The sequence below is a fragment of the Rhipicephalus microplus genome, chromosome X (genome assembly GCF_043290135.1).
Source record: "Rhipicephalus microplus isolate Deutch F79 chromosome X, USDA_Rmic, whole genome shotgun sequence".
NCBI classification, from domain to species: domain Eukaryota; kingdom Metazoa; phylum Arthropoda; class Arachnida; order Ixodida; family Ixodidae; genus Rhipicephalus; species Rhipicephalus microplus.
Genome location: NC_134710.1, coordinates 388,073,649 through 388,098,959, shown reverse-complemented (window position 1 = coordinate 388,098,959; position 25,311 = coordinate 388,073,649). Strand labels below are relative to the sequence as shown.

The window sequence follows — 25,311 nt, the reverse complement described above, 5'->3', positions numbered from 1 at the left end:
TTTGTGTAGAAATGCTTGTCGTATTTCTTGTTCCAGCCTAACAATGTGATCAGTGGTGGAACAGCCCTTTTTGTATCCACACTGGTGTGCGTCTATTAGGTGCTCCGATTCCAGAGTGAAGGTAAGTCTAATATTTATGATGCTTTCGTAAGTTTTTGCAAGGCAACTTGTTAATGCAATGGGCCTGTAGCTACTTGGGGTTGTTGGGGGTTTACCAGGTTTTAGGAATGGTATGACTATGGCTTTTTTCCAATCTTCAGGCATTATGCCAGAGTCCCATATTTTGTTGAAGAATTGGAGAAGTGCCCGCGCGGATGCTTGGGATAGGTGTGCGAACATTGCGTAGTGTACCTGGTCAGACCCTGTTGCCGTTTTTTTACCGGCAGAGAGTACCCTGTTCAATTCGTGCAGCGTAAGCGGAAGGTTATAACTTTCATTTGAGGTACTGCTAGTAGGCAATCTTTGTCTTTCTGCATTTTCTTTATATTTCAGGAATGTATTGGTGTAATTTGCTGAGCATGATACCTTATAAAAGTGTTCTCCTAATAGGTTGGCCTGGTCGTCTAGTGTTGATTGTGTGTCTGGACTTGTAAGCAGTGGTATTGTGTAGGAGGAGTACTCTCCCTTGAACTTCCTCACCTGGTCCCAGATGTGTTTAGATGTGACTGAACTGTTAATTGATGATATGTATTTTTGCCATGAATCCTTTTCTGCCTGTCTTCGAATAAATCGGGCTCTGGCTTTTGCCTGTTTGAAGTTGATGAGGTTGGCGTAGGTGGGATATCTTCGTAGAATTCCCCAGGCCTTATTTTGTAGTTTTTTGGCATCAGTACACTCGTTTGTCCACCAAGGGTTGAATTTCTTGGGTACGATGCCGGATGATTGCGGTATTGCTTTTTCTGCTGCTAAGATTAAAACTTTGACGAACTCTTCGTTTAGTTTCTCATCAGAAAGCTCCGATGAGAAAACTTCATCGAGCTTAGCGTTTTCTGTGAAAACTGGCCAGTTCGCGAGCTGTAGTTTCCACCGGCGTGGCCTGCTTGTTAGAGTTGGGTAAGATGGTATGAGTTTTATGATGCCGGGTTGATGATCACTGCCATAAAATGTGTTGACGACGTCCCATTTAAAATCATTAAAAATACACGATGAACACATGGCGAGATCTAAGCAACTAAAAGTGCGCGAGGTTGGTGAAAAGTAGGTAAAAGCACCGGAATTAAGAAGGCAGATGTCATTTGTTAAAATGAAATCTTCCACGGCTTGCCCTCTTGCGTCAGTTTTGTCGCTACCCCAAAGGGTTGAATGAGCATTGAAATCCCCAACTAAGATAAATGGTTTTGGCAACTGTTCCACTAGATTTTCTAGGTTATTGGTGGTGAAAAGGGTGTGAGGTGGGATATACAGTGAGCAGATGGTGATGGTTTTGTATGATAGGATGGTGACGGCTACGGCCTCGAAAGATGTGTTTATTTGGACATCTCGCGTAGGAGTGCTGCCCTGCACCACTATGGCTACTCCTCCTGAAAGACGGTTGCAATGTTCGCGGTCGTTTCGGGCAACTTTGAAGCCTTTTAGGAAATGGCTGTGTTTTGCACCAAGATTTGTCTCTTGGAGGCAAAAGGCTACTGGTGAGAATTTGTTAATGATGTCCTTTATGTCACCTAAGTTATGAATTAAGCCTCTACAGTTCCAATGTACGATAAAAGCCATGGCAGAATAAAGTTAAGTAAATATACTTCTGGGGATTGATCGGTATAAAAGATGATAGGTGACAATATTAAGAAATAGAAATAGAGAGAAATACGATAACCATTACGGTTATCGCTTTCTTATTGTGGTTACTGGGACTTTGTCCTTGTCCTGTTTGGTACGCTCGAGAGAGGGCTTGTCCTTCGGTGTCGATGACACCGGAGTTTTGTGGTCGATCTCCATTGCCTTGTCTGAGGCACTGGAAGATCGAGAGTGAGGCGCTGAGAAACGGATCTCAGGCCTTGGCGCTCTATTGAGTTTAGGGCCCAGGGAGACCGGAGTCTGCGGGCCCTTTGATGTGCATGGAGCAGCTGGCGCTGCTTCTTTTACAGGGGCGGTTTGAGTCACCATACAACCACTGGGTGTGGTAGCGGTCGACTCCTGAGGCCTTTGTGACGCTGCCCCCAACTGCGTCACAACGGCGTAACTTCTGTGGAAAAGATATGATAGCCGTGTTCGCGCTTCGCTGAATGATATTTTTTCTTTGACGGTCAGAGCGATCACTTCTTTTTCTTTTTTCCAACATGGGCATGACCGGGAATACGCTGGGTGTTCCCCGTCACAGTTAACACAGTGGGGTGAGAATGAGCAATTTTCTGATTTGTGGTCGTTTGCACTGCATTTTGCGCATGTTTTTTTGCCTCTGCAAGAGTGCGAGGCGTGTCCGAATCTCTGACATTTGAAGCAGCGTCTGGGGTTGGGAATGTAAGGTCTGACATTTATTTTTAAGTACCCAGCCTTAAGAGAGGTGGGCATTTCACATGTTCCAAAGGTTAGTATTACGTGTTTGGTGGGCACTTCCTGATTATTGCGACGGATTACTATTCTTTGGACTTTTATGACATTTTGGTCTTGGAATCCTTCGAGGAGCTCTTCGTCACTAATGCCTAAGAAGTCTTCCTCAGAGATTACTCCCCTGCTGGTATTTAGAGAGCGATAGACCGAAACGGTGACAGCTGTTTCTCCAATGCTGGTTAGTTGGGATAGCTTAGGCACTTGGTCTTTTTCGGTTCGCTCCAAAAGGAGGTCACCGCTTGACATTTCGGATGCTTTGTATGTGGGTCCTAATTTTTCTTTTAGGCACTTGGCCACCAAAAATGGGGATAATTTTCTTAGAGGTGTGCTGTCACTGTGGATAATGTGGTACTTCGCGAAAGTAAATTTGGTTTCTTTCGAGACGTGATAACTTGCTTCGGTGCGGCCTCTTTTGCGAGACTGATCAAGGTCGGCGGATGCTTGTAAAGCCATACAAGTATGAATGTGTTCGGTAACAGCGGCGACCACCCACCACGGAGCCCAACAAGGGGACGCGGTTGGACTTGTTGAAACAAGCCCTCCGGACGCCAGCCGTACGCTGTCACTATAACCCAATGTAATTATCCAAGGTGGGATACCTACACAAGGTTAACCCTTGCCGCCATGAATATCGGAAGTAAACGGAAGAGAGTAGAAGACAGGACAGATAAATAGTAAGAGATAAAGACGAAGATGTAGGGAGAGAGAGAGATAGGAAAAGGCGACTGCCGATTTCCCCTGGGTGGGTCAGCCCAGGGGTGCCGTCTACGTGAAGCCGGGGCCAAAGGGGTGTGTTGCCTCTGCCGGGGGGCCTTAACGGTCCAATCACCCAGCGTCGGCTCAACCCCCAGGATCCCCTTTTCCCCGGACACGGCAAAGCCACGCACGGCTAGGCGTGGGAGGGAGTCAAAACTCCCCCGTTAGCTCGGGTTCGTGGTGTCGCTACACACCAAACGCCTACTTGCGCAGGCGCCCCTGCGGGGGAAACATGATCGTGACATCACCCCCAATGTCCTTGACATTCTTCCTGAATGTCAGCCTGCTTTTTACTTTGCCAGCAATAAATTCAGAAGCTTGATTTATTATTTATATTTATTTATTACAAGTACCTACATCGCCCATTGGGAATTGTTGTAGGGGGGTTACAGTAGAAAATAGAATACAAAACAGCAAAATTAAAAGCAAATAAATCGTGCATTACAGTATACAGGAGAAATCAACACTTGTAGTACAGCATTAGAACAAAAGTACAAAACACAGGATTATACAACGAAAACAGTAATTATACATATAAAAAATCAACAAACAAGAGAAGTACAAAGCCAACGTTAAATATATGGGTTATTTCAGCAGCTCAAAATGCTGTTTCAATGGCTGTTAGGAAATTAGAATCAGAGAATATTGGTATTTTTAGCACATTCCAGTCACTAATAGAATTTGGAAAGAAAGAGTATCTAAGGACACCCAATCGACAGGTATATTCTGTAATTTTATATAAGTGATCTTTCCGTTCGGACATATAACTAGGCGTCTTTAAATACCGCTCTTTATTTAGCCCAGTCTTACCGTGATATATATTATAGAGAAATTTATGTCTTTGAACTTTCCGTCGTCCACAAAGGGGTTCCCAACCCAAGGCCTGAAGAATTCCAGAATACCTTATTCTAAAATCGTAGTTTCCTGTAACAAACCTAGCAGCCCCTTTTTGCACCTTCTCCAACTTTTCTTTCAGTACATTCGTGAAAGGGTCCCAAGAAACACAAGCATACTCTAAAATTGGGCGCACATTTGTAATATACAGGGTTTCCTTGAGTGTTTGCGGCGCGTCGCTGAAATTTCTTTGGAAAAAATGAATTAAGCGCGAAGCCTTGGCTGTGATTAGATCTACGTGACTGGTCCAATCTAGTGTTGCCGTGAATGTTACGCCGAGATACTTGACTTGATCTACCTTTTGTACTGGGCAGGAATTTAAGTAATAAGACCTGGATACTACCTTTTTTTTGTTATTAAATTGCACATGAAAACATTTAGTTAGGTTCAAACTCATTTGCCACTGAGCACACCAAGACACAATCTTATCGAGGTCAGACTGAAGTACTGTGGTGTCATCAAAACACTTGACTGGGCAATACAAAACACAATCATCAGCATAAAGCCTCACTGTTGATTTCAAACCCAGTGGAAAATCATTGATAAAAATCAAAAACAGAAGCGGCCCCAGGACCGACCCCTGTGGCACCCCGGACAGTACATCAGCTGTTGATGAAGACACACCATTTATCACAACACATTGCTTGCGGCTGCTGAGATAATCCTTAATCCAGTCTATGAGGGTTTTAGGAATACCAAGAAACGACAACTTATGAAGCAAAAGACTGTGGGGGACGACATCAAAAGCTTTTTTGAAGTCCAAAAATACAGCCTCCAATTGAATGCCCTGGTCGAATGATGAAGCGATGTCATGTACGAATTCGGTTAGCTGTGTAACACACGAAAGGCCTGCGCGAAAGCCATGTTGAGACAGAGTGAAAAAATTATTATCTTGAAGGTGTTTTATAAGGCAAGAATAGATTATGTGTTCCAGTGTCTTGCAACAAACGGGGGTTAGCGATACCGGTCTATAGTTAGACACATTATCAAGGACACCGGATTCGATTGTCAAGCTGTATCATATGACAGCATTTTTGAAGGATGGTACAGGTAAGGGCGCATTTTCTGCATCCATACACCTCAGAGCTGGGCCACAAAAGTGTATGTGGCAGCCCACTTGTGTGCTTCAGTATTGTTCTCCTCATGCAAATTCCAAGTGAAGAGAATCTTCTTGACACTTGAGTCAGTGACTGTGCAGCTGTGACAGGGTGCTTGCAACACCATGGCTGTTGCATCTGTGGTAAATTCGTGTAGTGTCATACTGTGTGGCAAAAGGAGAGCCCACACTCGCAGACAGCCCACAATACGGCTTTGTGGCAGCAAACTGTTATCTTTCTCAAGAACATGTAAAGAACAACCAAGCATGAAAGCAAGCTGGCCACCTCACCTGCACAGGAGCTGGAGATCTGCGGTTGAGCGAGTAGCAGCGCTGAACCTGCTTACGACACTTGCCCTTCTCCTGAAATAAATATAATGCACTGCTATTCAGTTTTCAAACAATAAAATTCAATACAAATGTGCACAGCAGTAATTTACATGCTAGTTATTTATGCTAGCCATACTAGTCATACTATCAGCACAAATATAAACTTGAATGCAAAGTCCTGAATGTCGCGCTCTGTGTGACCAACCCACCTACGTTTCCGCATGTCGACATTTCTCAGCCGCGGGAGCGGCCACGACTGCTACACTCACTCGCTCTCCCCTGCTATTCTTCCAAGGACTTGCCTGTCTGCTTAGTGAACGACCGCCGGAGACGAGAAGTGATCCGGGGGAAAAAAGGGATAATCAAAAGGAGCGGTCAGGAGTGCTCACAGGTCTTTTCGCTACAAGAAGTTGGCCGGCTTCACACCGGCCCTGCGGCTGTCGGACCTACTGAGGGTCACGTTTTCCGTACATTCCCGTATAAATTGTTTGTTCTTTTAATGTCCAACGTTAAGGCATCTTCCTCCGGAGCCATCGAAGACTGCAGAGAACACCATCGAGACACTTGGGCCTGGCCTTGCTTCGCACAAAAAGAACCTGAAGTTTACTGGTGCAGTCAAGCAGGATCGCTGCACCCTCAGAAACTACTGGACGAGGCTTTTAAACAACGAAACTCAAGGACAATGAAGGAGCCCGCAAGCACCGGAGCAGCAGTAGCCGAAGCCTAACCTCACATGCAGAGCATCAGGAGTGCCGAAAGGCCCGGGCAGGCATAAAACGAGCGGCAAGCGGCCGTCCTTGTCAAGACCGCCGCGAAAGACTTTCCGAGACAACCATGTAGTGAGCTATGTACTGAGCTACGGAGCGACACTGACCAGCGACGGCATACACCAGCGTCGATAGCTCCCCCAGCAAAGTGCTCAGATCAGCCCTTCCTGCCCCATTCCTGAACATCTCTGTGTTGTTTGGGCTGGCCCGCTCATATTCTCACTAATTTCAGGCACTCTGACAAATGCCGCACTTGCGTAATGGGAAATGAGAGCGGAAATGGTAGGGCCGACTAAAACCGCGGTATGACCACTCCCTCAATTTCAGAGAAAGAGATGTAAATGCAGCTTAAAATCGCCGAAGAAGAATGGAGGTCCCTGGAAATTAAGCTGCAGATTGTTCAACATCAGAGGGATAGCTCACCGCATACAAAAGATGCCGAGAGCAATGCAACATCTCCCAGTAGGTCAATAAAGCTCCTTAGACACTATGAGCAGATGCTAGCGGGCACATTTCCTAAACTTTGGCTGACGGGGAGGTATCCATCCGGTTTCAATCGGTGGAGAGCTCGTTGGAGATGTATGGCATGCTGAGATATTTCAGGGGACACCTTCCCACTGATCGCCCAACGCTTGCTGTACCTTTCCACACGCCTCATACGCGAGCAACATCGCGATTACGGCACCATGAAAAGCGTCATACTCGAGAAACTGAAACTGTCAGCAGTGGATTACCAGACGATTCCTCAGTGCCACTAAACGCTGCCACGAGACATGGAGGACATTTGTGTAACTCGCGTATAGAGTTATTTGAACTTCGTAAAAGCCCGCGGTGCCTCCGCCTCCACCTTCAGACGCCTGGTAGAGCTCTTGGTCGCTGACAAGATAAAAGCCAGTCTAACCCAAGAATGTTAAACTGTGTGATGGGGAAGATTCGTTGAAAGCTTGCGAGCTAGCTCGTTTATTTCAGACAGTAGAGGAAGCTACTGGGAAAGGTAGCACCTGCAGAAAAGCTGGAGCCACGAACAAAGAGCCGATCTGCGAAAAGGTTGACAGGCTGAACAAACAAAAGTCCCTCCACAGCGCGGAGACACAGGCACAAAGGCACAGGAAAGTAAGTCTTCCTGGGGAGGCAAGAACCAGTCGCGCTCGCAAGGGTGCCCCAGCTGCGGTAGCTGGCAGTATTACAGTGACAGCTGTCCAGTAAATGGCGAGAACGCTAACCCTAAAGGTGAAGAGCCTACAGAGAGGGTAACCGTGCGCATTTCAATCAGCTGTAATGAGGCGCTTTTAGTACTCCACAATGTACAGCTGAACTGCGAAGAGAAAGTTTTGAAAAAGATTGTGGAAATGGGCACTGATCTCGCCATTGTGCAAGGGAGCAGCATACCGGGCCACCTCGTTAAACCACACGGCACCGTCGACCTAGTGTTCACCTTCGATGATAAAATTGAAGCGAAGCTTGCCGTCATTCCTCTCACTGCGCAGAGATTGGGTGCCTCAATCCAAGTAAGAGAGCTCGACGCCAGTAATGTGTGCCCTGATGGACAGGTCGGCCGGCCACTCAGACTGTTCAATATCCGCTGACACTTGGGAACAGTTACAGGTACATATGGCTACGATGGGGACACAATCGCAGGAGAACCTCGCCGAACACACATTCACAAGCCCAACTTCGGCTGGTGTCGAGCCTTTAAAGGATTCTACGTGGGAAACCATAATTGAGGCCGATGAGAGAAACCGCGGGGCACTAAAATCTCAGCAACAAAGTGATGCGATAAATTTGCGTGATAAACAACATGGCGATAAAATGCTGAATAATGCCGGGGGAATGCTGCAATCAGTGAGACGACCATGCACCTGGTAGATGGACTGTGCGAGACCGCATCCCTTGCCACGCCAAACCTCCGAACATCGCACGTGTTCTCCACCGACGCATCCACTGTAGTTGCACGTGCAGGCTAGACACGAATTCATGAAAGCTCCGAGGTGCCGATAGCGTTCGGTAATCATTTGTTTACACCTACGCAGATGCGGTGGACTACCACTGAACACGAAGCATCCGCAGTAATTTGGGCCTTAAAAGAATCTAAAAGTATGAGGTGTTGGGGTTACGATGACCTTCATCGCCTACCACTACTTGCTCTGCGTGTCAGAAAGCCCCAAGGGGCAAAGCTAACATGAGGGTGGTGTGAGCGACCAGCCTGGGCACTATTGGCGTTCTAAGGTCTTGTGACAGGGAGGGTTCCCTGCTTATTTCGTGCAAATGGTGTGTTGCAAAATGAACTTTTGCCCACCGAACCTACTGCAGTCACATGATTTCAAAGTGAACTGTGCGTCGTGTGTGCTGCCTCACAGCAAGTTCAGCGCACGCGAGTGACAGGTTCATTTTGATTTTGTAATGTGATGTTGCATCTTGTGCGATTGTTTTTTTTTTTTTTCATTGCACCTTCTTTCTGGTCAACGAATCTTGGAAGGGAGGTGTTATGTCGCGCTCTGTGTGACCTGCCCACCAACGTTTCCGCACGTCGACATTTCTCAGCGGCAGGGGCGGCCAAGACTGCTGCACTCACCCGCCCTTCCCTCCTATTCTTCCAAGGACTCGCCTGGCTGCTGGTTACATTAAGACTGTTTCGTGAATGTTACTCATTAAGCTTATAGTACAATTTACTCCTATACTCTAACTGCGCATCATAAGTCATACAAAAAAGACATGGAGGAAAAGCATGGATGTGGCATCAATATAACAGCACAAAAATGTAAACATAGATAAGGATGAAACGCCTCTTTAGAAGAATGCATGTGTTATTTGCACCATCGTTCTTTTTACATGGGTATTATTTCTGCTTTATTACGGCACCATCGTAACAGCCACCATTAGGAGATGCACTCACGGAGTGTTTAATATTGCTGCATTCAACCTACAAAAAAGAAGACAAAGTTTTTGCCCGGTCCTCTTTGCGAGTGCCTTGCATATAATTACAGTGAGCTCTCCAATACCAGACTTCTACGATTTCTGTGTCGTGACACTGATGGAGGTGCTGGGTACATGGCCAGGACACCTTTCAACAGCCCTGGATCTAGTCCACAAAGACTTCGCTCGTCGAAACACCCGATCACCGCCGCCTGTTAGGCCTGAGCCCAGAGTTCGGTCCTTTGCCGGAAAACATGACTATGCCCGGAAGCAGTAGCCCCGCCATGACCAGCCCAAGCACGACACAGGTGACTGTTTCAAACCTAGAATTCCTGTGGACTTCCACATCAACACATATGAGGACGCAGATGACTGGCTCGAGAAGTTCGAGCGCACAGCCAACGTTAATGGGTGCAACGCAGCACAGAAGTTGCGATACGTGTATTTCCCTCTTGAAAACTGAGCCCGCACATGGTTCACAAATCGCGTGAGGTTAACGTGGGACGAATTATGGCGGAAGTTCTTAGACACGTTCGCAAACACCGAAAAGCGGGAGCATGCATAGCAACTCCTAGAATCACGGATTCAGAAGCCAAATGAATCTGTTGCTATGTTTGTTGAGGACATGGCCCGCATTTTTCATCAAGCAGACCCTGATATGTCCGAAAGCAGAAAGATCAGCCACCTAATGAGTGGTGTTAAGGAACATTGCTGGTCTCGTGCGAAGCCCGCCTTCATGTGTCGATGAATTTTCCAAGGAGGCGACCACCATCGAACGCGCACTGCAGCGACGCTACTGCCAGTACGACCGCCCAAACAACAGCAGAAAAATCAGCGCAACTGCCTTGACTACAGTGACACCTGATGAGCGTTCTTTGCAGGAACTCATATGCGAAATCGTACAAGAAGAGGTGAAGAAGCTCGCTGCCACACCGCTTGACTGCGCGATTGTCATGTTGGAGAAGTTGTGCTCCAGGAGATAAGGCAAGCACTTTTACTTCCCGAGCGAAACACTGACACGGTTAGGCCAGCCTATGCTGATGTTCTCCGCTGAGAGCCAGCTAACGAGCCACCACCACAGCAGTACCACCAGCCACAGCCGCCGACAGTTCCTTGGTACTACAAGCAAACTTCCACGCCAATGCCACTACCAGTTCGCAAAACCAGCATCTGGCATACCCCTGACTAGCGGCCTTCGTGCTTCCATTGTGGGGAAGCACGCCACATTGTTCGCTATTATCCCTATCGCATCGCCAGGTACCAAAGATTTCCGTCCACAAATTAATGACTTAACAGAACACCTCAAAGAGACATGTACATTGACGTGGGCCATAAAAATTGGGACGACGTTCTGCCATACTTGACGTTTGCCTATAATACGGCACAACCCAAAACTACCCGAGGCACGCTATTTAGTCTTCTTCACAAGCTTTTACTCAACGAGCTGAAGAAGGGAGGCAGCTTGCACGCGTACAAATCGCCCAGCAGCAGAGTTACGACGCACAACGTTATAACCTGCAACACAGATACGTCACTTATCAACCAGGCGAGAAAGTGTGCGTCTGGAACCCTATTTGCAGACGCGGTTTCTCTGAGCAAGAAAGGAAGACGAAGTTCTTGCCAGGTCCTCTTTGGGAGTGCCTTGTGAGCTTTCCAATAGAAAGTGAGCTTTCCAATACCCGACTTATGCTGTTTCTGCGACTTGGCAATATAATTACCTCACAACTACATCTCTAATCCTCTGAGGGTTGAAGATGCGCATGTATGCCATTCACTAACAGCCACAAGATAGTCAGACGTACATGCACGTTACTGCCTGTATGTCTAAAATAGATGCCTTTTTTTTTCATTTCTCTTGCTTGCCATATGCTGCCACACATAAGTTGAATTGTTTCCTTGCACTGATGTCTTTCTATTTTATTGTTTATTAAATGCTTTACTGAACCAGCATGCCAGTTAACTTCAATTTCGTTTGTCGGCCAGTAGCCGCTTGTTGGGCCCACAAAACTTATAATTTTCGGTTTAGAATTATTCAATAGGTGACCGATTTGTTACTCTGTTTTTTATTGCTCCCTGGTACCCGATTATACCGGTTTTCACTCGGGCACTGACTGACACAAACGATACTGCTGCGAGTGCTTTCTGTTTTGGAAACTCGCAAAAACCGCTTCCACCTTATTGGCGATAAGACGGAGGATTGTTGTAGCTTTTGAACTTGTTTTTGATTTCTGGACACACTCACAACTACAGTTGTTTTTTAAAGCATTCATGGCACCATTAACAGCAAACAGTTAAGAAACACAGCCTTTCTCGCTTTCTGTGCACATGTCTGTTCGTATGAATGTGTCCTATGCCCTCTATTCAAGAGTTCAAACAATATCCCTTTTTTACACCCTCATAATTACCATACTTCTGATGATCTACTAGCGCCTACTGTACCTTGTCAGTCATGTAGCTGTCAAAGGAGAGGTCAATGGCCACTTTAATCTTGCACAAGGATTCCTCCATCTTTGTGATTGTGGGCTTCTTGTGCACTGCCGCTTCCCCGTTCCTGGACTTGAACGCCTCCCGCTTGCGCTTTTTCTTCTCTTTTTCCAAAGCCCTGCATTTAAACAAGACTGTGTTAGCACTGCACCAAAACAGAAAAACATTGAACTTGAGTTTGTAAATGTAGCTCTGTACCACCTCCTAAAACGAGTCTTAGTTACAGATCTTTGTTAAACAGCCCGTACATTTCTTTTGAAATCAGTCACACGGGTTAAGAAACCCTGCAACACTTTTCTACGTAATCATCGAATGGCTTTACTTCGGAAGTTCATTGCCTCACAAATGCGGAAAAAAATAGAATCTGTCATGAAGAAGCAAAATTACAGGGATCGGATTCATGCTTTAAGTGATTTCTTTCTCCTTTGATGCCAGCGAGCATGTTGAAAGATAGTCAGGTGAATGGGCAGATGACAATGGGCAAGATGCTAGGCACTTTTTCCACGGGTTCAACCGAAGTTGCACGCAAATGACAGAAGGTCGTAAGGTAAGTGATGCCGCTGGCACTAACGTTTGGCACGTATCTGGAACTCGCTTACCGTTACACTGCGTCCCATAAAACTACTGCGTTCGCAGTAATGCTCGTATACGTACCTTCTCTCCGGTCTCTTTTTCAGCCAGTATATTCTTCGCCACACACGTTTCCGGAAGCGTTTAGACAACGTGGAGTTTGGATCATTTAACAAAGCCTCCAGTTCAGAGATGGTCATCAAGTTGAACTCCTTTGTTACCGGTTTGTCACTTCCACCACTCACATTTACGAGTCCCTCAACATCGCTGCTGTCGGAGTTATCTTCGAAAGCTGCGTCCTGTTTGCCATTTTCGTGCTCCATTTCTTTACTGATGCTGCGCACACGCGGAAGATTAGTCCTAATAAAATTAGTGCTTAAAAGCGCGAAGACACAGCACAAATTATATTACGCGCAAAGGCATACAAACTTAGGTATCACACCACACCACAGAGTGACCACACTGAGCACGTGCGTAACAAACGCTGCTCGCTTGCTCGCACACACAGCCGGAAAAAGCGACCGGTGTTTCCGGTTTAGTGCGGGTATAGACTTCTAATAAAATAGAAACTATTCTGCCAGTAGCGTTGTAGTGTTGCAAGTAGCGCCATAAAGTTTTCGAAATGGTTATAGTTATATCACAGAACACCTATACACTACCACAACGGCTACAAGGAGGTTATACTAAACTTTCTGGAGTGGCGGAGGGGCTCCGCGGCTGACGCCACGCGCCGCCATATTGCTCAGGGCAGAAAGCGGTCGAACGCATTGTAACGCGTGCATGTGCGTGCGGCCTCTCCGTTGTTTTTCTTGAGTGCGGTGCCTCTAATCGAATGAGGCCGCTGTGGCAGACGACTGTGACCTCTTCTGAAGACGATGGTGGGCTCTTGCGCAGCATTTGGCTGCGCAAATCGCGTGAAGCAAACACCGGGGATAACTTTTCACGTGTAAGTAGCGTGCTTTGCTCGCTCGCTTTCCCTCGCATTTTTTTGCGATTACGAATGCATTCGCGCGTACAAGCATTTCCCATTTACGTCCGGGTGCCATGGAGACACTGTGAAACATTTTTGTGCTTTGCAGGTTTCCCAAAGACTGCGAATTGCGCAGTGCATGGGAGCGCGCTGTGAGGCGAGAAGGTTGGACTCCGAAGAAGAATGACGTCTTGTGTTCAACGCACTTTGAAGCAGACTGCTTCGATAGAACAGGGCAAACAACGAGACTACGAGCTGGTAGCATCCCTACCAAGTTTGCAGCGTTTCCAGCGCACCTACAAAAGCCAGTGAGTACGCTTCGTGAGCTCTTCGTTTACCAAATGTAGTTATTGTAGCGTTAGCTCCGCATCTCTGGGATTTTCAGTTTCTAATATTTAGTTGCGCATTCGCTCTAAATGCCTAAATTTCTGACGCTGTCGCGTTATTCCTCTTTTTGCGTAGGAGAAGAGAAAACGAGCTCCTTTAAAAAGTCGGGAGATGCCTTCGCCTCAGGAGCCTGTTTTGGATGAAGCTGCCGAAGTCTCCCCCCTGCAAACTTCCCCCCCGAAGGAGTGGTACAAGCAGAAAGTGCATGAATCGGCGAAAGAGGTACAGCAGCTGAAAAACAAGGTCAAGACGTTGCAACAGAAGAAACGGAGACTTTCAAAACGCATTGATGCTTCTCAGGATTTGATTGAGCAGCTAAAGGAGCAGAACCTTTTGTCGGAAAAAGGGTTGGAGGTTTTCCAAGCGTCATTTTCTCCGGATATCCAGCAGCTTCTCAAGAGAACTCATGAAAAGACGAACAAATACCCCCCAGAATTAAGAGCATTTGCACTGACGCTTCACTATTATTCGCCAAGAGCTTATGATTATGTGCGAGCTAAGTTTAACAATGCTTTGCCAAACCAGCGAACTCTTCGCGAATGGTACAAGGCAGTGAATGGTGATCCTGGCTTCACCTCAGAATCATTCGAGTTTATCAAGAACATAGTGCAAGGAAGAGATGAGCCACTGGTCGCTGCCATAATGATTGACAACATGTCTATTAAAAAACATGTCCAACTTGTGGGCAACAAAGTTTTCGGATATGTCGACTTGGGCATGGAAATGCCAGATGACAGCCTCCCAGAAGCAACGAATGCCTGTTTTTTCATGCTGGTGGCACTCAATATGAGGCTGAAGGTGCCCCTTGGGTATTTTTTCGTTGATTCTCTCTCTGGTTCTGAAAGAGCGCAGCTAACGAAAGAGTGTATCTCGCGCGTGACTTCAGCAGCTGTCATAGCAGCATCACTGACTTTTGATGGAGCGGCCTCGAACTTTTCAATGGCCAGTTTTCTTGGTGCTGATCTCCGCTGTCGTTCTCCGGGATTTAACACCTCATTCCAGTGCTTAGAAGATTGCCCAAGCAAAGTATTTGTGATTCTAGATGCTGCCACATGATCAAGCTTGTGCGTAACTGCTTGGGATCAGTAAACCACCTCACTGATGTTCAAGGGCGCAAAGTGAAGTGGTCATACATTGAAGCTCTTGAGGCCTTGCAACAAAAAGAGGGCTTGCACCTTGGAAACAAGCTGACGAAAGTTCATCTGGAGTGGGCAAAGCAAAAAATGAAGGTTCGACTGGCTGTGCAGACCCTTAGCTCATCTGTTGCTGATGCACTGGACTTCTGCGAGTATAAACTGAAGCTTCCCCAGTTTCAAGGTGCCCACGCAACAGCGGAGTTCATTCGAATCTTTGATCGCCTCTTCGATATTCTGAACTCGAGGAACCCTCTGGCGCGATCATTCAAAGCCCTACTGCGGCAGCAGAATGCAGCTTCTTGGAAATCGTTCTTCCACGAAGCCGAGGAGTATATTAGGGGGCTGAAGGATGCAAGTGGGCGACCAGTGATAGATGGACTGAAAAAAACTGGGTTTGTTGGCCTCATCATTTGCATTCGAAGTGTCACTGCCCTTTTCGATGCCCTTGTGGCCACGAAAATTTTGAAGTATCTGTTGACGCACAAGATGTCGCAAGACCATTTGGAAACGTTTTTTGGTTGTGTGAGGGGAAAGGGGGGATACAACAACAACCCCACAGCCTGCCAGTTCAGAGCCGCCTATAAGCGCCTCCTCTTCCACACAGAGGTAACATCGTCTGACGCTGGGAACTGCTGCCGAGATGTGGTGTCTATCCTGAACATGTCCAGTGCTGTCAGCCTTGCCGAGTCACCAACAGCAGTTACGTCACACAGGAGGTCGTCGCTTCTGGAGCCTGTGGATGATGAACATGACTACACTCATCGTGTGGATCTCCCCCAGAGCCTTTCAGCGGTGACGAGTGCTGTTGTGCCGTATATAGCGGGATTTGTGGCTCGCAAGGTGCGGTCTGTCACGAATTGTGAGGAGTGCTGTGCTGCGCTGGAATCAAGCGAAGAACCAGACCTTGTCAGAGCAAAAAACAGAGGTGGACTTGTCGCACCATCCAAGGACGTCTTAGAGATCTGCAGTATTGCAGAAAAGGGACTGCGAGTACTACAGCATGAATGCAAGAATTTGAAATCCCTTAATACTAGCTCAGATAGCCTTTTGGTACATGTGATGACTGCAGTGTTTGAAAAAGCATTGTTCGCGCAGCTGGAGCCTCACCTGCTGGACTGTGACCCCCTTGATAACCATATATATAGCTTATCAAAGAAAATTGCCAGCGTGTACATCAGAACAAGACTTCATCACATTTCTAGGAGAATGAACCAGGAGAACTGTAACAAAAACGTGCGCACACTCCTAACAAGAGAGATTATTTTCAAAAATGTCTAAGTGCGAGAACTTGATTGATGTGTTTTTCTATTTAATTTAGCTCACTGTTAGTGTTTGATGCATTTGTTCTTTTAGTCAGAATTTTAATTTTTTGCTGGAAGATTTAACGTTTGGTTTAGTCAAATGCATCTGGTGCTGAATGTGACTAACTGTAGGGTTTAACGGGCCGACGCATTGCAGGCAATGAGCCTTGCCGTAGTGGAGGGCTCCGGATTAATTTTCACCATCTGGGAATCATTAACCTGCGCCGAAATCTCGTTCTCGCTTTTCGCCTCCATTAGAAAAGTGGCCGCCGCGGCCGGTAACCGTGGTGCTGAATGTGGACAAGTGAATAAATATGGTTGTACCGTGAACCTTCAGTTTCCTTTATTGCGTTATTGGTTTCATATTTTTGTTTTCGTCTCCAGCTAGCATTCTACAACTTCTCCCGCTCTTAAATTTTATTTTCGTTGCATCTTCTCGAGCGGTACTTCTGCCGTGAGACAACAGTGTAAACATATAATACAAACTGATATCCTATCGCATCATCTTTAACTCTCAGTGTAAGTGTCAAGAAAAAAATAAATAGGATGTATATTAGTCGTTTCAAAGTTCCCTCGCGTCCTAAGAAAAATAAAGCGGCCCTTTCATTGCTATTACAGAAGGCACGGCTGCAAGCGTACGGGGCACAACGGCGGCACAAGGCAGTCGCCGCCTCCTTCTGCCCTGAGCAATATGGCCGCCGACGGGTTTCCGCGGCTTCACTCCGATACATGGGCGGGTATGCGGGACCGCCACTCCAGAAGTTCTAAGTATAACCTCCTTGAACGGCTATAACCTCATCCTAGTTTCCTCAAAAGATAAAAACACGCAAAAATTACCATCAGTGACTGTCGTTATTTTTAGCGTGTGTGAGATTGGGAAACAAAGATGAACAACACTGAATCTTCAGTACATTTTGAAACTTGTGATTGAAATGCCAGCACGATGGTAGCACAGCATGATGCGAGTCTAGAAACAAGGCCGTATGTTTTGCTCCATAATACAGTTCTAAAGATTTTGCCATAAAGTTTCATACAATATTATTTATAGTTTTTGCTATCAATGATTGCAGTCAATGTGACTGCTTATTACGAGACACAAAACGCTGACAATGCTGTAAACGCAAGTTTTCAAGCATAAAGTACACTAAAAAACCTTGTTTTATCTAAAAAAAATTAGGTCTTCACTTTTGTGACAAGCGTAAGAACACTGGGGATTCGTAGGTACTTTTGGCCCAAACAAGAATTTCATGACAAACTCAGTCGGCAACGCTGCTGCACAGCGTGGTTGCGAAAATTACAAAACACTGTAGTAGAAAACATTCGTGCACTCTCGTTATTGTCGAGAAGATACGAGAGTTATGCTTGAGAGAGTCGTCACCGCTTTTAGCGGGTCATTTGAAAGTTGTAAACGACAACGTTCTTCAGGCGACGATCTTCTTTTGAGTTGTAAATTTAATGTCACACGCGGAATCGCCAGTAACGGAGCTAGATAATCTTGGAATGCTGATGATGACAGCTTAATTGTTTCATTATCTCTTCTAGTTCACTATAGTTTTATCAAGTCGAGGCAAGGTGCTTATCCAGCTTGACAAAAAATTGAAATAAAGTACTCATAATAATAATAAATGAAAACGGCGCGCGCTCTTCTTTTCAAGCTACTAGTACAGTGTCTAGAAATATACAGCCTAGTGTGCTGAGCGCGGGCTAGGAGATGGCCCCGCAGCTGATGACTGCCGGCGGCGCACGCATGGTGCGCTGCTGTGCTAGTGGGAGCATTTGCGTTCAATCCTTGCGCTCCGCAAGCGCTGCGAAGCTTTCAGGAGGCCGAGCCACGCGAGGCCATGTATTATTTTCCTGCATTTTCGGAGTGTTTTTTTACATAATGCTTTATTGTATAAGGACGACTCGATTGCTTTCAGAATACTGGTGCTTTGCAATACCAAATAAAGATCATTTTGTGGCATACATTTCGCCATCCGCTACTGCCCGCAAAAGAAAAAAAAGAGGCAGATCCCACGTAACTTGGGAATCAATACTATGCAAGGTGACTCTGTTGTAATTTTTTATTAAGTGAAACATTACGAAGTGGCACTAAATATATGCGAGAAATTGGATCACTGGAACCAGCATTGGCATTTCACGAACATTTGGCTCTTCTTTCAAAGTATTTCGAAGACCTGGCGTGGCTCTGTAGTAGAATACTTGGTTTCCACGCAGATTTCTTGGCTTCGATTCCTCTGCTAGGACACAGACGTGTATTATTTGCATTCGTAGGCAGGGGCGGCGCCAGGGGGGGGGGGGGCAAGGGGGGGCTGGAGCCTCCCCAAAATTCTCGCCTGCCCCCCCCCCCCCCCCCCCTATGCCCACCCAAGTGCCCGAAAGCATATATTGAAAACCTAGTAGGAGCAGAGCTAGCTTGCCCCCCCCGGAGGAACTCAATTTTGGTGGTTGCCCCCCCAGTGAAAACATCCTGGCGCCGCCCCTGTTCGTAGGGTCAACGTTGAAAATGCCAGCTTAATGCTTAATGCTCACGCGTTAAAAAAGAAGATGTGGCGAGAAAGGTTTGATGGCGTACGTGACGGAACTGTGAAATTATTCATATCAGGACCACTGAGTATTCATGAAATTACCTTACCCGCCCACACAAATTTTGGTTTACCCTAAGTTCAGGGGGTGGGGGTGATCGTGAGGGCACCCAGATGTATGCGATTGCATAGATAGATAGATAGATAGATAGATAGATAGATAGATAGATAGATAGATAGATAGATAGATAGATAGATAGATAGATAGATAGATAGATAGATAGATAGATAGATAGATAGATAGATAGATAGATAGATAGATAGATAGATAGATAGATAGATAGATAGATAGATAGATAGATAGACAGACAGACAGACAGACAGACAGACAGACAGACAGATAGATAGATAGATAGATAGATAGATAGATAGATAGATAGATAGATAGATAGATAGATAGATAGATAGATAGATAGATAGATAGATAGATAGATAAATAGATAGATAGATAGATAGATAGATAGATAGATAGATAGATAGATAGATAGATAGATAGAAAGATAGAAAGATAGATAGATAGATAGATAGATAGATAGATAGATAGATAGATAGATAGATAGATAGATAGATAGATAGATAGATAGATAGATAGGGAGTCACTTTCAGAATGATTTTCTCACACGACAGTCTTTGGATTCAGCCTCCTGTCTGCCCTCTTGATCCTACTTTTTCATTCAGGAAACCGTGCTGGATCCGTTAGTGCGGGGAACAAGGCACCTTTTCTTTGTCCGATCGATAACTTCTGTGACACAGCGGTACAATAGACGTCCTTTCTTTGCATTGCCGCTTAGCTTTTAACATCTCAGGGTGTTGCAGTGTACATATGGCGCCGTCAAACTTCACAGTAAATCAGATAGCAGCAGCTGTCGCACACTCATTTTAAACGTGGCGAGGCTCCGGCAGCAACAGGACGAGTGGAATTTGGCGCTTTCATGCACCCTTTCGACGCGCAGCGCCGTTTGTGGCATCTGAGTGCAGTCATCACATGCGGGGCCACCCTCTCTCGTACGGAATGTGTGCGCTCAGCACACTATAGCCAGTATATTTCTATAACTGTACTACTAGGTCGCTGTCTGGCAAATTATAGGCATGTATCAAGCACTCATAGAGATTGCGTGATACATGTTCTCAGGCTTTAAGAGCCATGTATCAAGCACTTATATAGAGAGTGCTTGATACATGGCTCCCAAAGCCCGAGAGATAACGTGTATCTTATTCATCTCTGCCTCTGCGAATGCAGGCCTGTATACTGCAAGCATTCACGAGTGCACAAAATCAAGGATGTTTTGCGGTTCTTGTTACTGCAATGCCATCGTTGTGCCGAGCACTAGAGCAGAACAAACTAAAGCACATGTTTGTGCAAACGCAAATGTAGACCCGCCACAAGGTTGCAGGTTCTATTCACGCTCCATCACGGCGGCTGGAACATGCTTTCGGTGCACGTTGAAAAATCTGGCGTGAAGATTAATCTTCTGAAGCACTGTTTCACGTGGTACCTCCCATGCTCCTTTTGGCAAAGCGAGGATGTCATCACTTTGCAATGATAAGAGGAACTGCTACTAAAAAAAAAAAAAAAGCAGCAATGGTAGTTTTGCGGCATAAGATTTTATCCTGATTTTAAATATGATATCAGTTTATAGTAAGTCGCATAGCATTCGTTTTGTACCGAATCAATGTGTAAAATATAGTTAGTTTTGGACGAACTTTTTCTACTCACGAAACGTTTATGGTTCTGAGCCATTAATAGCTCATATTGCCTTAACTGCAAAATTCAAATAATTAGCAAGAGTGCATACATGTGAGGCGATTTAATGGACAAGAAAAATTGTAATGTGAGAAGTCTTAGAATGCACAGTCCATACTTATTGCTTAATTTAGGTTTGTAATAATTATGTAGGCAATACCAAGTTTTAAAGAATATACTTGCACTCTTCACATGTTCAGGAACATGTGGATGAAATTTCATCCTGATCTGGCTACTAGAAGTACCAAAAACATGGTGTTCAAACTCAAGATGATGTCCAAAAATGGATCTTGACAAAACACGTCTTAAAGGTATAAGTGAAAGGTCATCTCTGCAGCAAAGATGTGTTTTTAAAATGATTTCTTCCATAATGAGAGCTCAAGAATTATGGTTATCTTGAGCTTGTGGCTTTGGGGAACTGCTCATGTGAAATACAATGGCAAGCAGCCAGGTCACAATTTCAAGGGGGGACTACATAATTACTTCAGTGGAGTTTTTAGTAGCCAGCTTGTGCTCTTTAAAAGCGATTTTAACCTGAATAGAGCCTAATTACAATCTTCAATTTTTTCATGATAAAAATGAAGAAACTAAACTTGTGAAAGCAAGTAAAATCGAAAAATATGTAATTTTAGAAAAAAATTGCATTTTTCAACTCGCATCTCCTCTTAAATCCCACAACTCAAGGATACTCAATACACTAGTCTAACAGTTTGTTTTGCCAGTGAAGTGGCGCGTAAATTCGCTTTGCTGAACGGGACAGATTCTCATGTATCATACCACAGTCAACCGCACATTCGCACACACAGGGTTAGTAGAGATTTCAGCTCTGGTGGGGGGGGCGGTGCTTATGTGGGTCGGGGGTAATAAAAAATCCTTTGCTCATATATTGATCAGAACCAGTAATCATCATTTAGATGTATATGCACTCAAATTGTCGTGGCCTGCGGCATATTAGCACAAGTTTATACAAATAATGCAATAACACCATATTATACAAATAAGCAGACTAGTCAGAAATGTATAGTCTTTAGTTTTTAATATTAAAAGCTATCCCTATGTTTCAAGACCGCGTGGGTCTCAAAACAAATATCATACAACAGTTGGACCAAATATTCGCACACATACTTGTTTATCCGAGATTCTATCTTTGGGAGCGTGTGCTAATGTCAATCAGCAGGCAAGGAAAAATCTTTTGCTTATATTATGAAGTCTTGGTTTGGAAGACATTTATTAGGCCCGAGGAACCGGCAGCCGACAGCGGAGATGCACGAACCAAGATGATGATGATACGTGACAACGATGAGGATGCATAAGCAATACATGATAATGATGATAATGTACAGATGAGGAGGATTGGTATACTAAATGCCCACACTGATTCCCCCCACGTGAGAGCGGCCAGCCTGGCCGCGGCAAGTCAAGGGGACAAAGAACGTCGCATGAAGGGCTTCATACGGGAGACATGGATGACTTCAGTGGTTCGATAACGGCGATCTGCTGGGACTACAAGTGGCGTCACGCGATAATTTACTGGTGAAGTTTCTTCAAGAACTGTGTATGGCCCGATAAATCGTGGCTGGAACTTGTCGCACAAACCAGGTGTGCGAATAGGCGTCAAAAGGAGCACTTCGTCTCCAGGTTGAAAGGATACAGCACGATGCGATTCATCATAAACCAGCTTTCCGTCTTGCTGTCGGGCTTCAGTGTTTATACGAGCACGTTGGCGGCTCTCTGCGAGCCGCAAAACGTATTCCTCTGAAGAGGATGGAGATGAATCCGCATGGCAGGTAAAGAAGGAGACGTCCAGCAAAGAAGTAGGGGAGCGTCCATAAACTAGGTAAAATGGTGAGTAGCCGGTTGTCCGCTGAATAGCCGTATTGTAGGCGAAAGTGACGAATGGTAGAACTACATCCCAGTTCTTGTGGTCTGGTTGAATGTAGGCGGCGATCATGTCAGCAAGAGTGCGGTGGAATCGCTCAGTGAGGCCGTTAGTTTGGGGGTGATAACTAGAGGCAGTCTTGTGAGTTGTGCCAGAGGTGCGAAGAAGTTCGTTCACTAGTTGTGAAAGGAAGGCCCTTCCACGGTCGCTGAGCAATACACGTGGAGCACCATGACGCAGTATAATGGCTCGGAGGATGAAGTCGGCAATTTCAGAAGCTGAACCGGTAGTGACAGATGCCGTCTCGGCGTAGCGCGTCAAATGGTCAACGGCTGTTACTATTCATCGGTTTCCAGCAGCACTGACTGAAAGGGGGCCATAAAGATCGATGCCTACAACTTCGAATGGTGTGGCTGGGCATGGAAGAGGCTGTAGTGTACCGGCTGGAGCAGATGTGGGTAGTTTTCTACATTGGCAGGTAGTGCAGGACCCAACGTACCGAGCTACACTAGTGGTAATACCTGGCCAATAAAACCGACTTCGAAGGCGATCATAGGTTTTGTGGTAACCAAGGTGACCAGCCGTCGGATGGTCATGAAGTGCTCTGAGGACTTCGGACCGAAGCGATCGGGGTAGAACGGGAACCCAGCGCTGACCGTCAGGATGGTAAATTTTGCGGTACAGCACCCACCGAGTTGTCCAGCTTAAACTGCGAGAGTTGGCGACGGAGCCTCGCATTAGGTGGACGGGAACTGCCAGTGAGGTAGCCTATAATACGTCGACAGTATGGGTCAGCCAGCTGTCGAGAAGAAAAATCGTGCGGGTCGTCCGAAGGCAGCTGGTCTATAGAGGCGAGAGAGGAAAGCGCCGTAGACGTGGACTCCGAGGGCGTGTTGTGCGAATTGATTGCGGAAACCCCGAGTGGAGTCGCTGGTAGTGGGCAGCGAGAAAGAGCGTCGGCGTCACTATGTTTCCTGCCACACTTGTATACGATGGCAAAATCATACTCTTGTAGGCGTAGAATCCAGCGGCCGAGGCGTCCCGACAAGTTCTTGAGTGTCGAAAGCCAACATAGAGCGTGGTGGTCGGTCACAATTGTGAAATGGCGGCCGTGAAGATAGGGACGAAATTTCTGCACTGACCAAACGTCGGCGAGGCACTCCTTCTCGGTGATCGTGTAGTTCCTCTCGGCTGCGGAGAGGACGCGGCTGGCGTACGCAACGACTCGCTCTCGCGAAGAGTTGTCGCGCTGGAGGAGGACGGCTCCTAAACCGTGGCCGCTAGCGTCCGTATGGAGGAAGGTCGGTGCACCATCGTGAAAATGAGAAAGTACAGGATCGGTCGTGAGGGCACTCTTCAACCTGTCGAAAGCCGATTCACATTCCTGAGACCACTGAAAGGGCGTACCAGAAGCAAGTAGCTTATGGAGTGGTGCGGCTATGGAGGCAAAGTTTTGTATGAATCGCCGAAAGAAAGAGGCGAGACCAAGGAAACTTCGCAAATCTTTCGGCTTCTCAGGGCGAGGGAAGCGAAGCACCGCAGCAGTTTTCTCAGGGTCTGGACGAATTCCGTCCTTGCTCACAACATGACCAAGGACCTTGATAGATCTGCTGCCGAAATGGCACTTCTTGGTGTTAATTTGAAGACCAGCGCCCGCAAGGCAAGTCAGGATCTCGTCCAAGCGTTGCAGATGTTGAGGAAACGTCGACGAAAAGACAACAATGTCATCGAGGTAACATAGGCAAGTCTTCCATTTCAGGCCACGCAGCACGGTGTCAATCAAGCGCTCAAAAGTTGCGGGTGCATTGCATAGACCAAACGGCATAGCATTGAATTCGCATAGGCCGTCCGGGGTTGCAAACGCCGTTTTTTCTTTGTCATCTTCGTGCATGGGGATTTGCCAATAGCCGGAACGCAAGTCGAGGCTTGAAAAGAATTCAGCACCTTGTAAGGAATCGAGGGCGTCGTCGATACGTGGCATGGGGTATACGTCCTTCCTAGTGATCTTATTGAGTGCTCGGTAATCGACGCAAAATCGTACGGATCCGTCTTTTTTACGCACCAGAACCACTGGAGACGACCAAGGACTGGTTGAGGGTCGGATTATCTCCCGTTGCAGCATATCGTCTACGTTTTCCTCAATGATTTTCCGTTCGGCTAGGGAGACGCGGTAAGGACGACGATGCACAATGGATGTTCCGTCGGTCTGAATACGATGTGCTGTAGCAGTTGTCTGACCCAGGCTGGATGAATGAATGTCAAAAGAGTTTGCACGCTTTTGCAACAAATCAAGCAGCTGCTGCTTCTGTGAGTCTGTCAAGTCCTTGTTGATGGCTGCTGTAAAGGCCGAGGAAGCCGTATGATCTCCAAGATGGCCTTTAGGGGAGGCAGGGGTAAGAGGCACGACGCACACAGGCTCCAGATCGGCAACGCAGGCGACAGTAGTGCCCCGCGGCAGTAAAATTTTATCTGGTGTGGTGTTCGTAGCAGCGAGGACAGCTGATCAATTGTTGAAGCGACCCACACCTGATGCGAGAGCTATGCCTTTATTGAGGCAACGGGGCGATGGAGTGACCAAAATGTCACCAGAGTCAACGTCGTTGGACAAAACAGTGACTAATTGATGTTCCTTTGGGGGTAACTCGATGTCTACAGCAGGGACGAGTCGAAGTGACCTGTAGGTTTCGTCACTAAGCAAGTGGTCTGTGTCAGTAAGATGGACGACACGTTGTGCACAACAAATAGCCGCGGAAGCAGATGAAAGAAAGTCCCAGCCTAAAATGAGTTCGTGGGAGCACGGGGATAGCACAGCGAATTGTATATAATGAAGAATGTCGTCGATTAGCACACGGGCAGTACAGAGAGCGGAAGGGCGAATCATTGTTCCCTGGGCTGTAACCAGTGTTGGTCCATCATAAGGCGTCGTGACTTTTCGAAGACGGGTACACAAATCAG

General features: G+C 46.4%; 1 protein-coding gene across 2 annotated transcripts in view; it reads right to left on the bottom strand.

The window, feature by feature from the left end:
* LOC119161024 (tRNA methyltransferase 10 homolog A) overlaps positions 1 to 12,880 on the bottom strand; it is a 100,842-nt gene extending 87,962 nt beyond the window's left edge. For both annotated transcript variants that reach the window (XM_037413341.2, XM_037413343.2), the window contains exons 1-3: positions 12,439 to 12,880; positions 11,740 to 11,902; positions 5,582 to 5,653 (exon numbers count right to left, since the gene is read on the bottom strand). In XM_037413341.2, the coding sequence (XP_037269238.1) occupies positions 5,582 to 5,653; positions 11,740 to 11,902; positions 12,439 to 12,677 (474 nt within the window). In that variant the 5' untranslated portion in view covers positions 12,678 to 12,880. The remainder of the gene's footprint in view (positions 1 to 5,581; positions 5,654 to 11,739; positions 11,903 to 12,438) is intronic.
* Between the last annotated feature and the right edge of the window lie 12,431 nt (positions 12,881 to 25,311).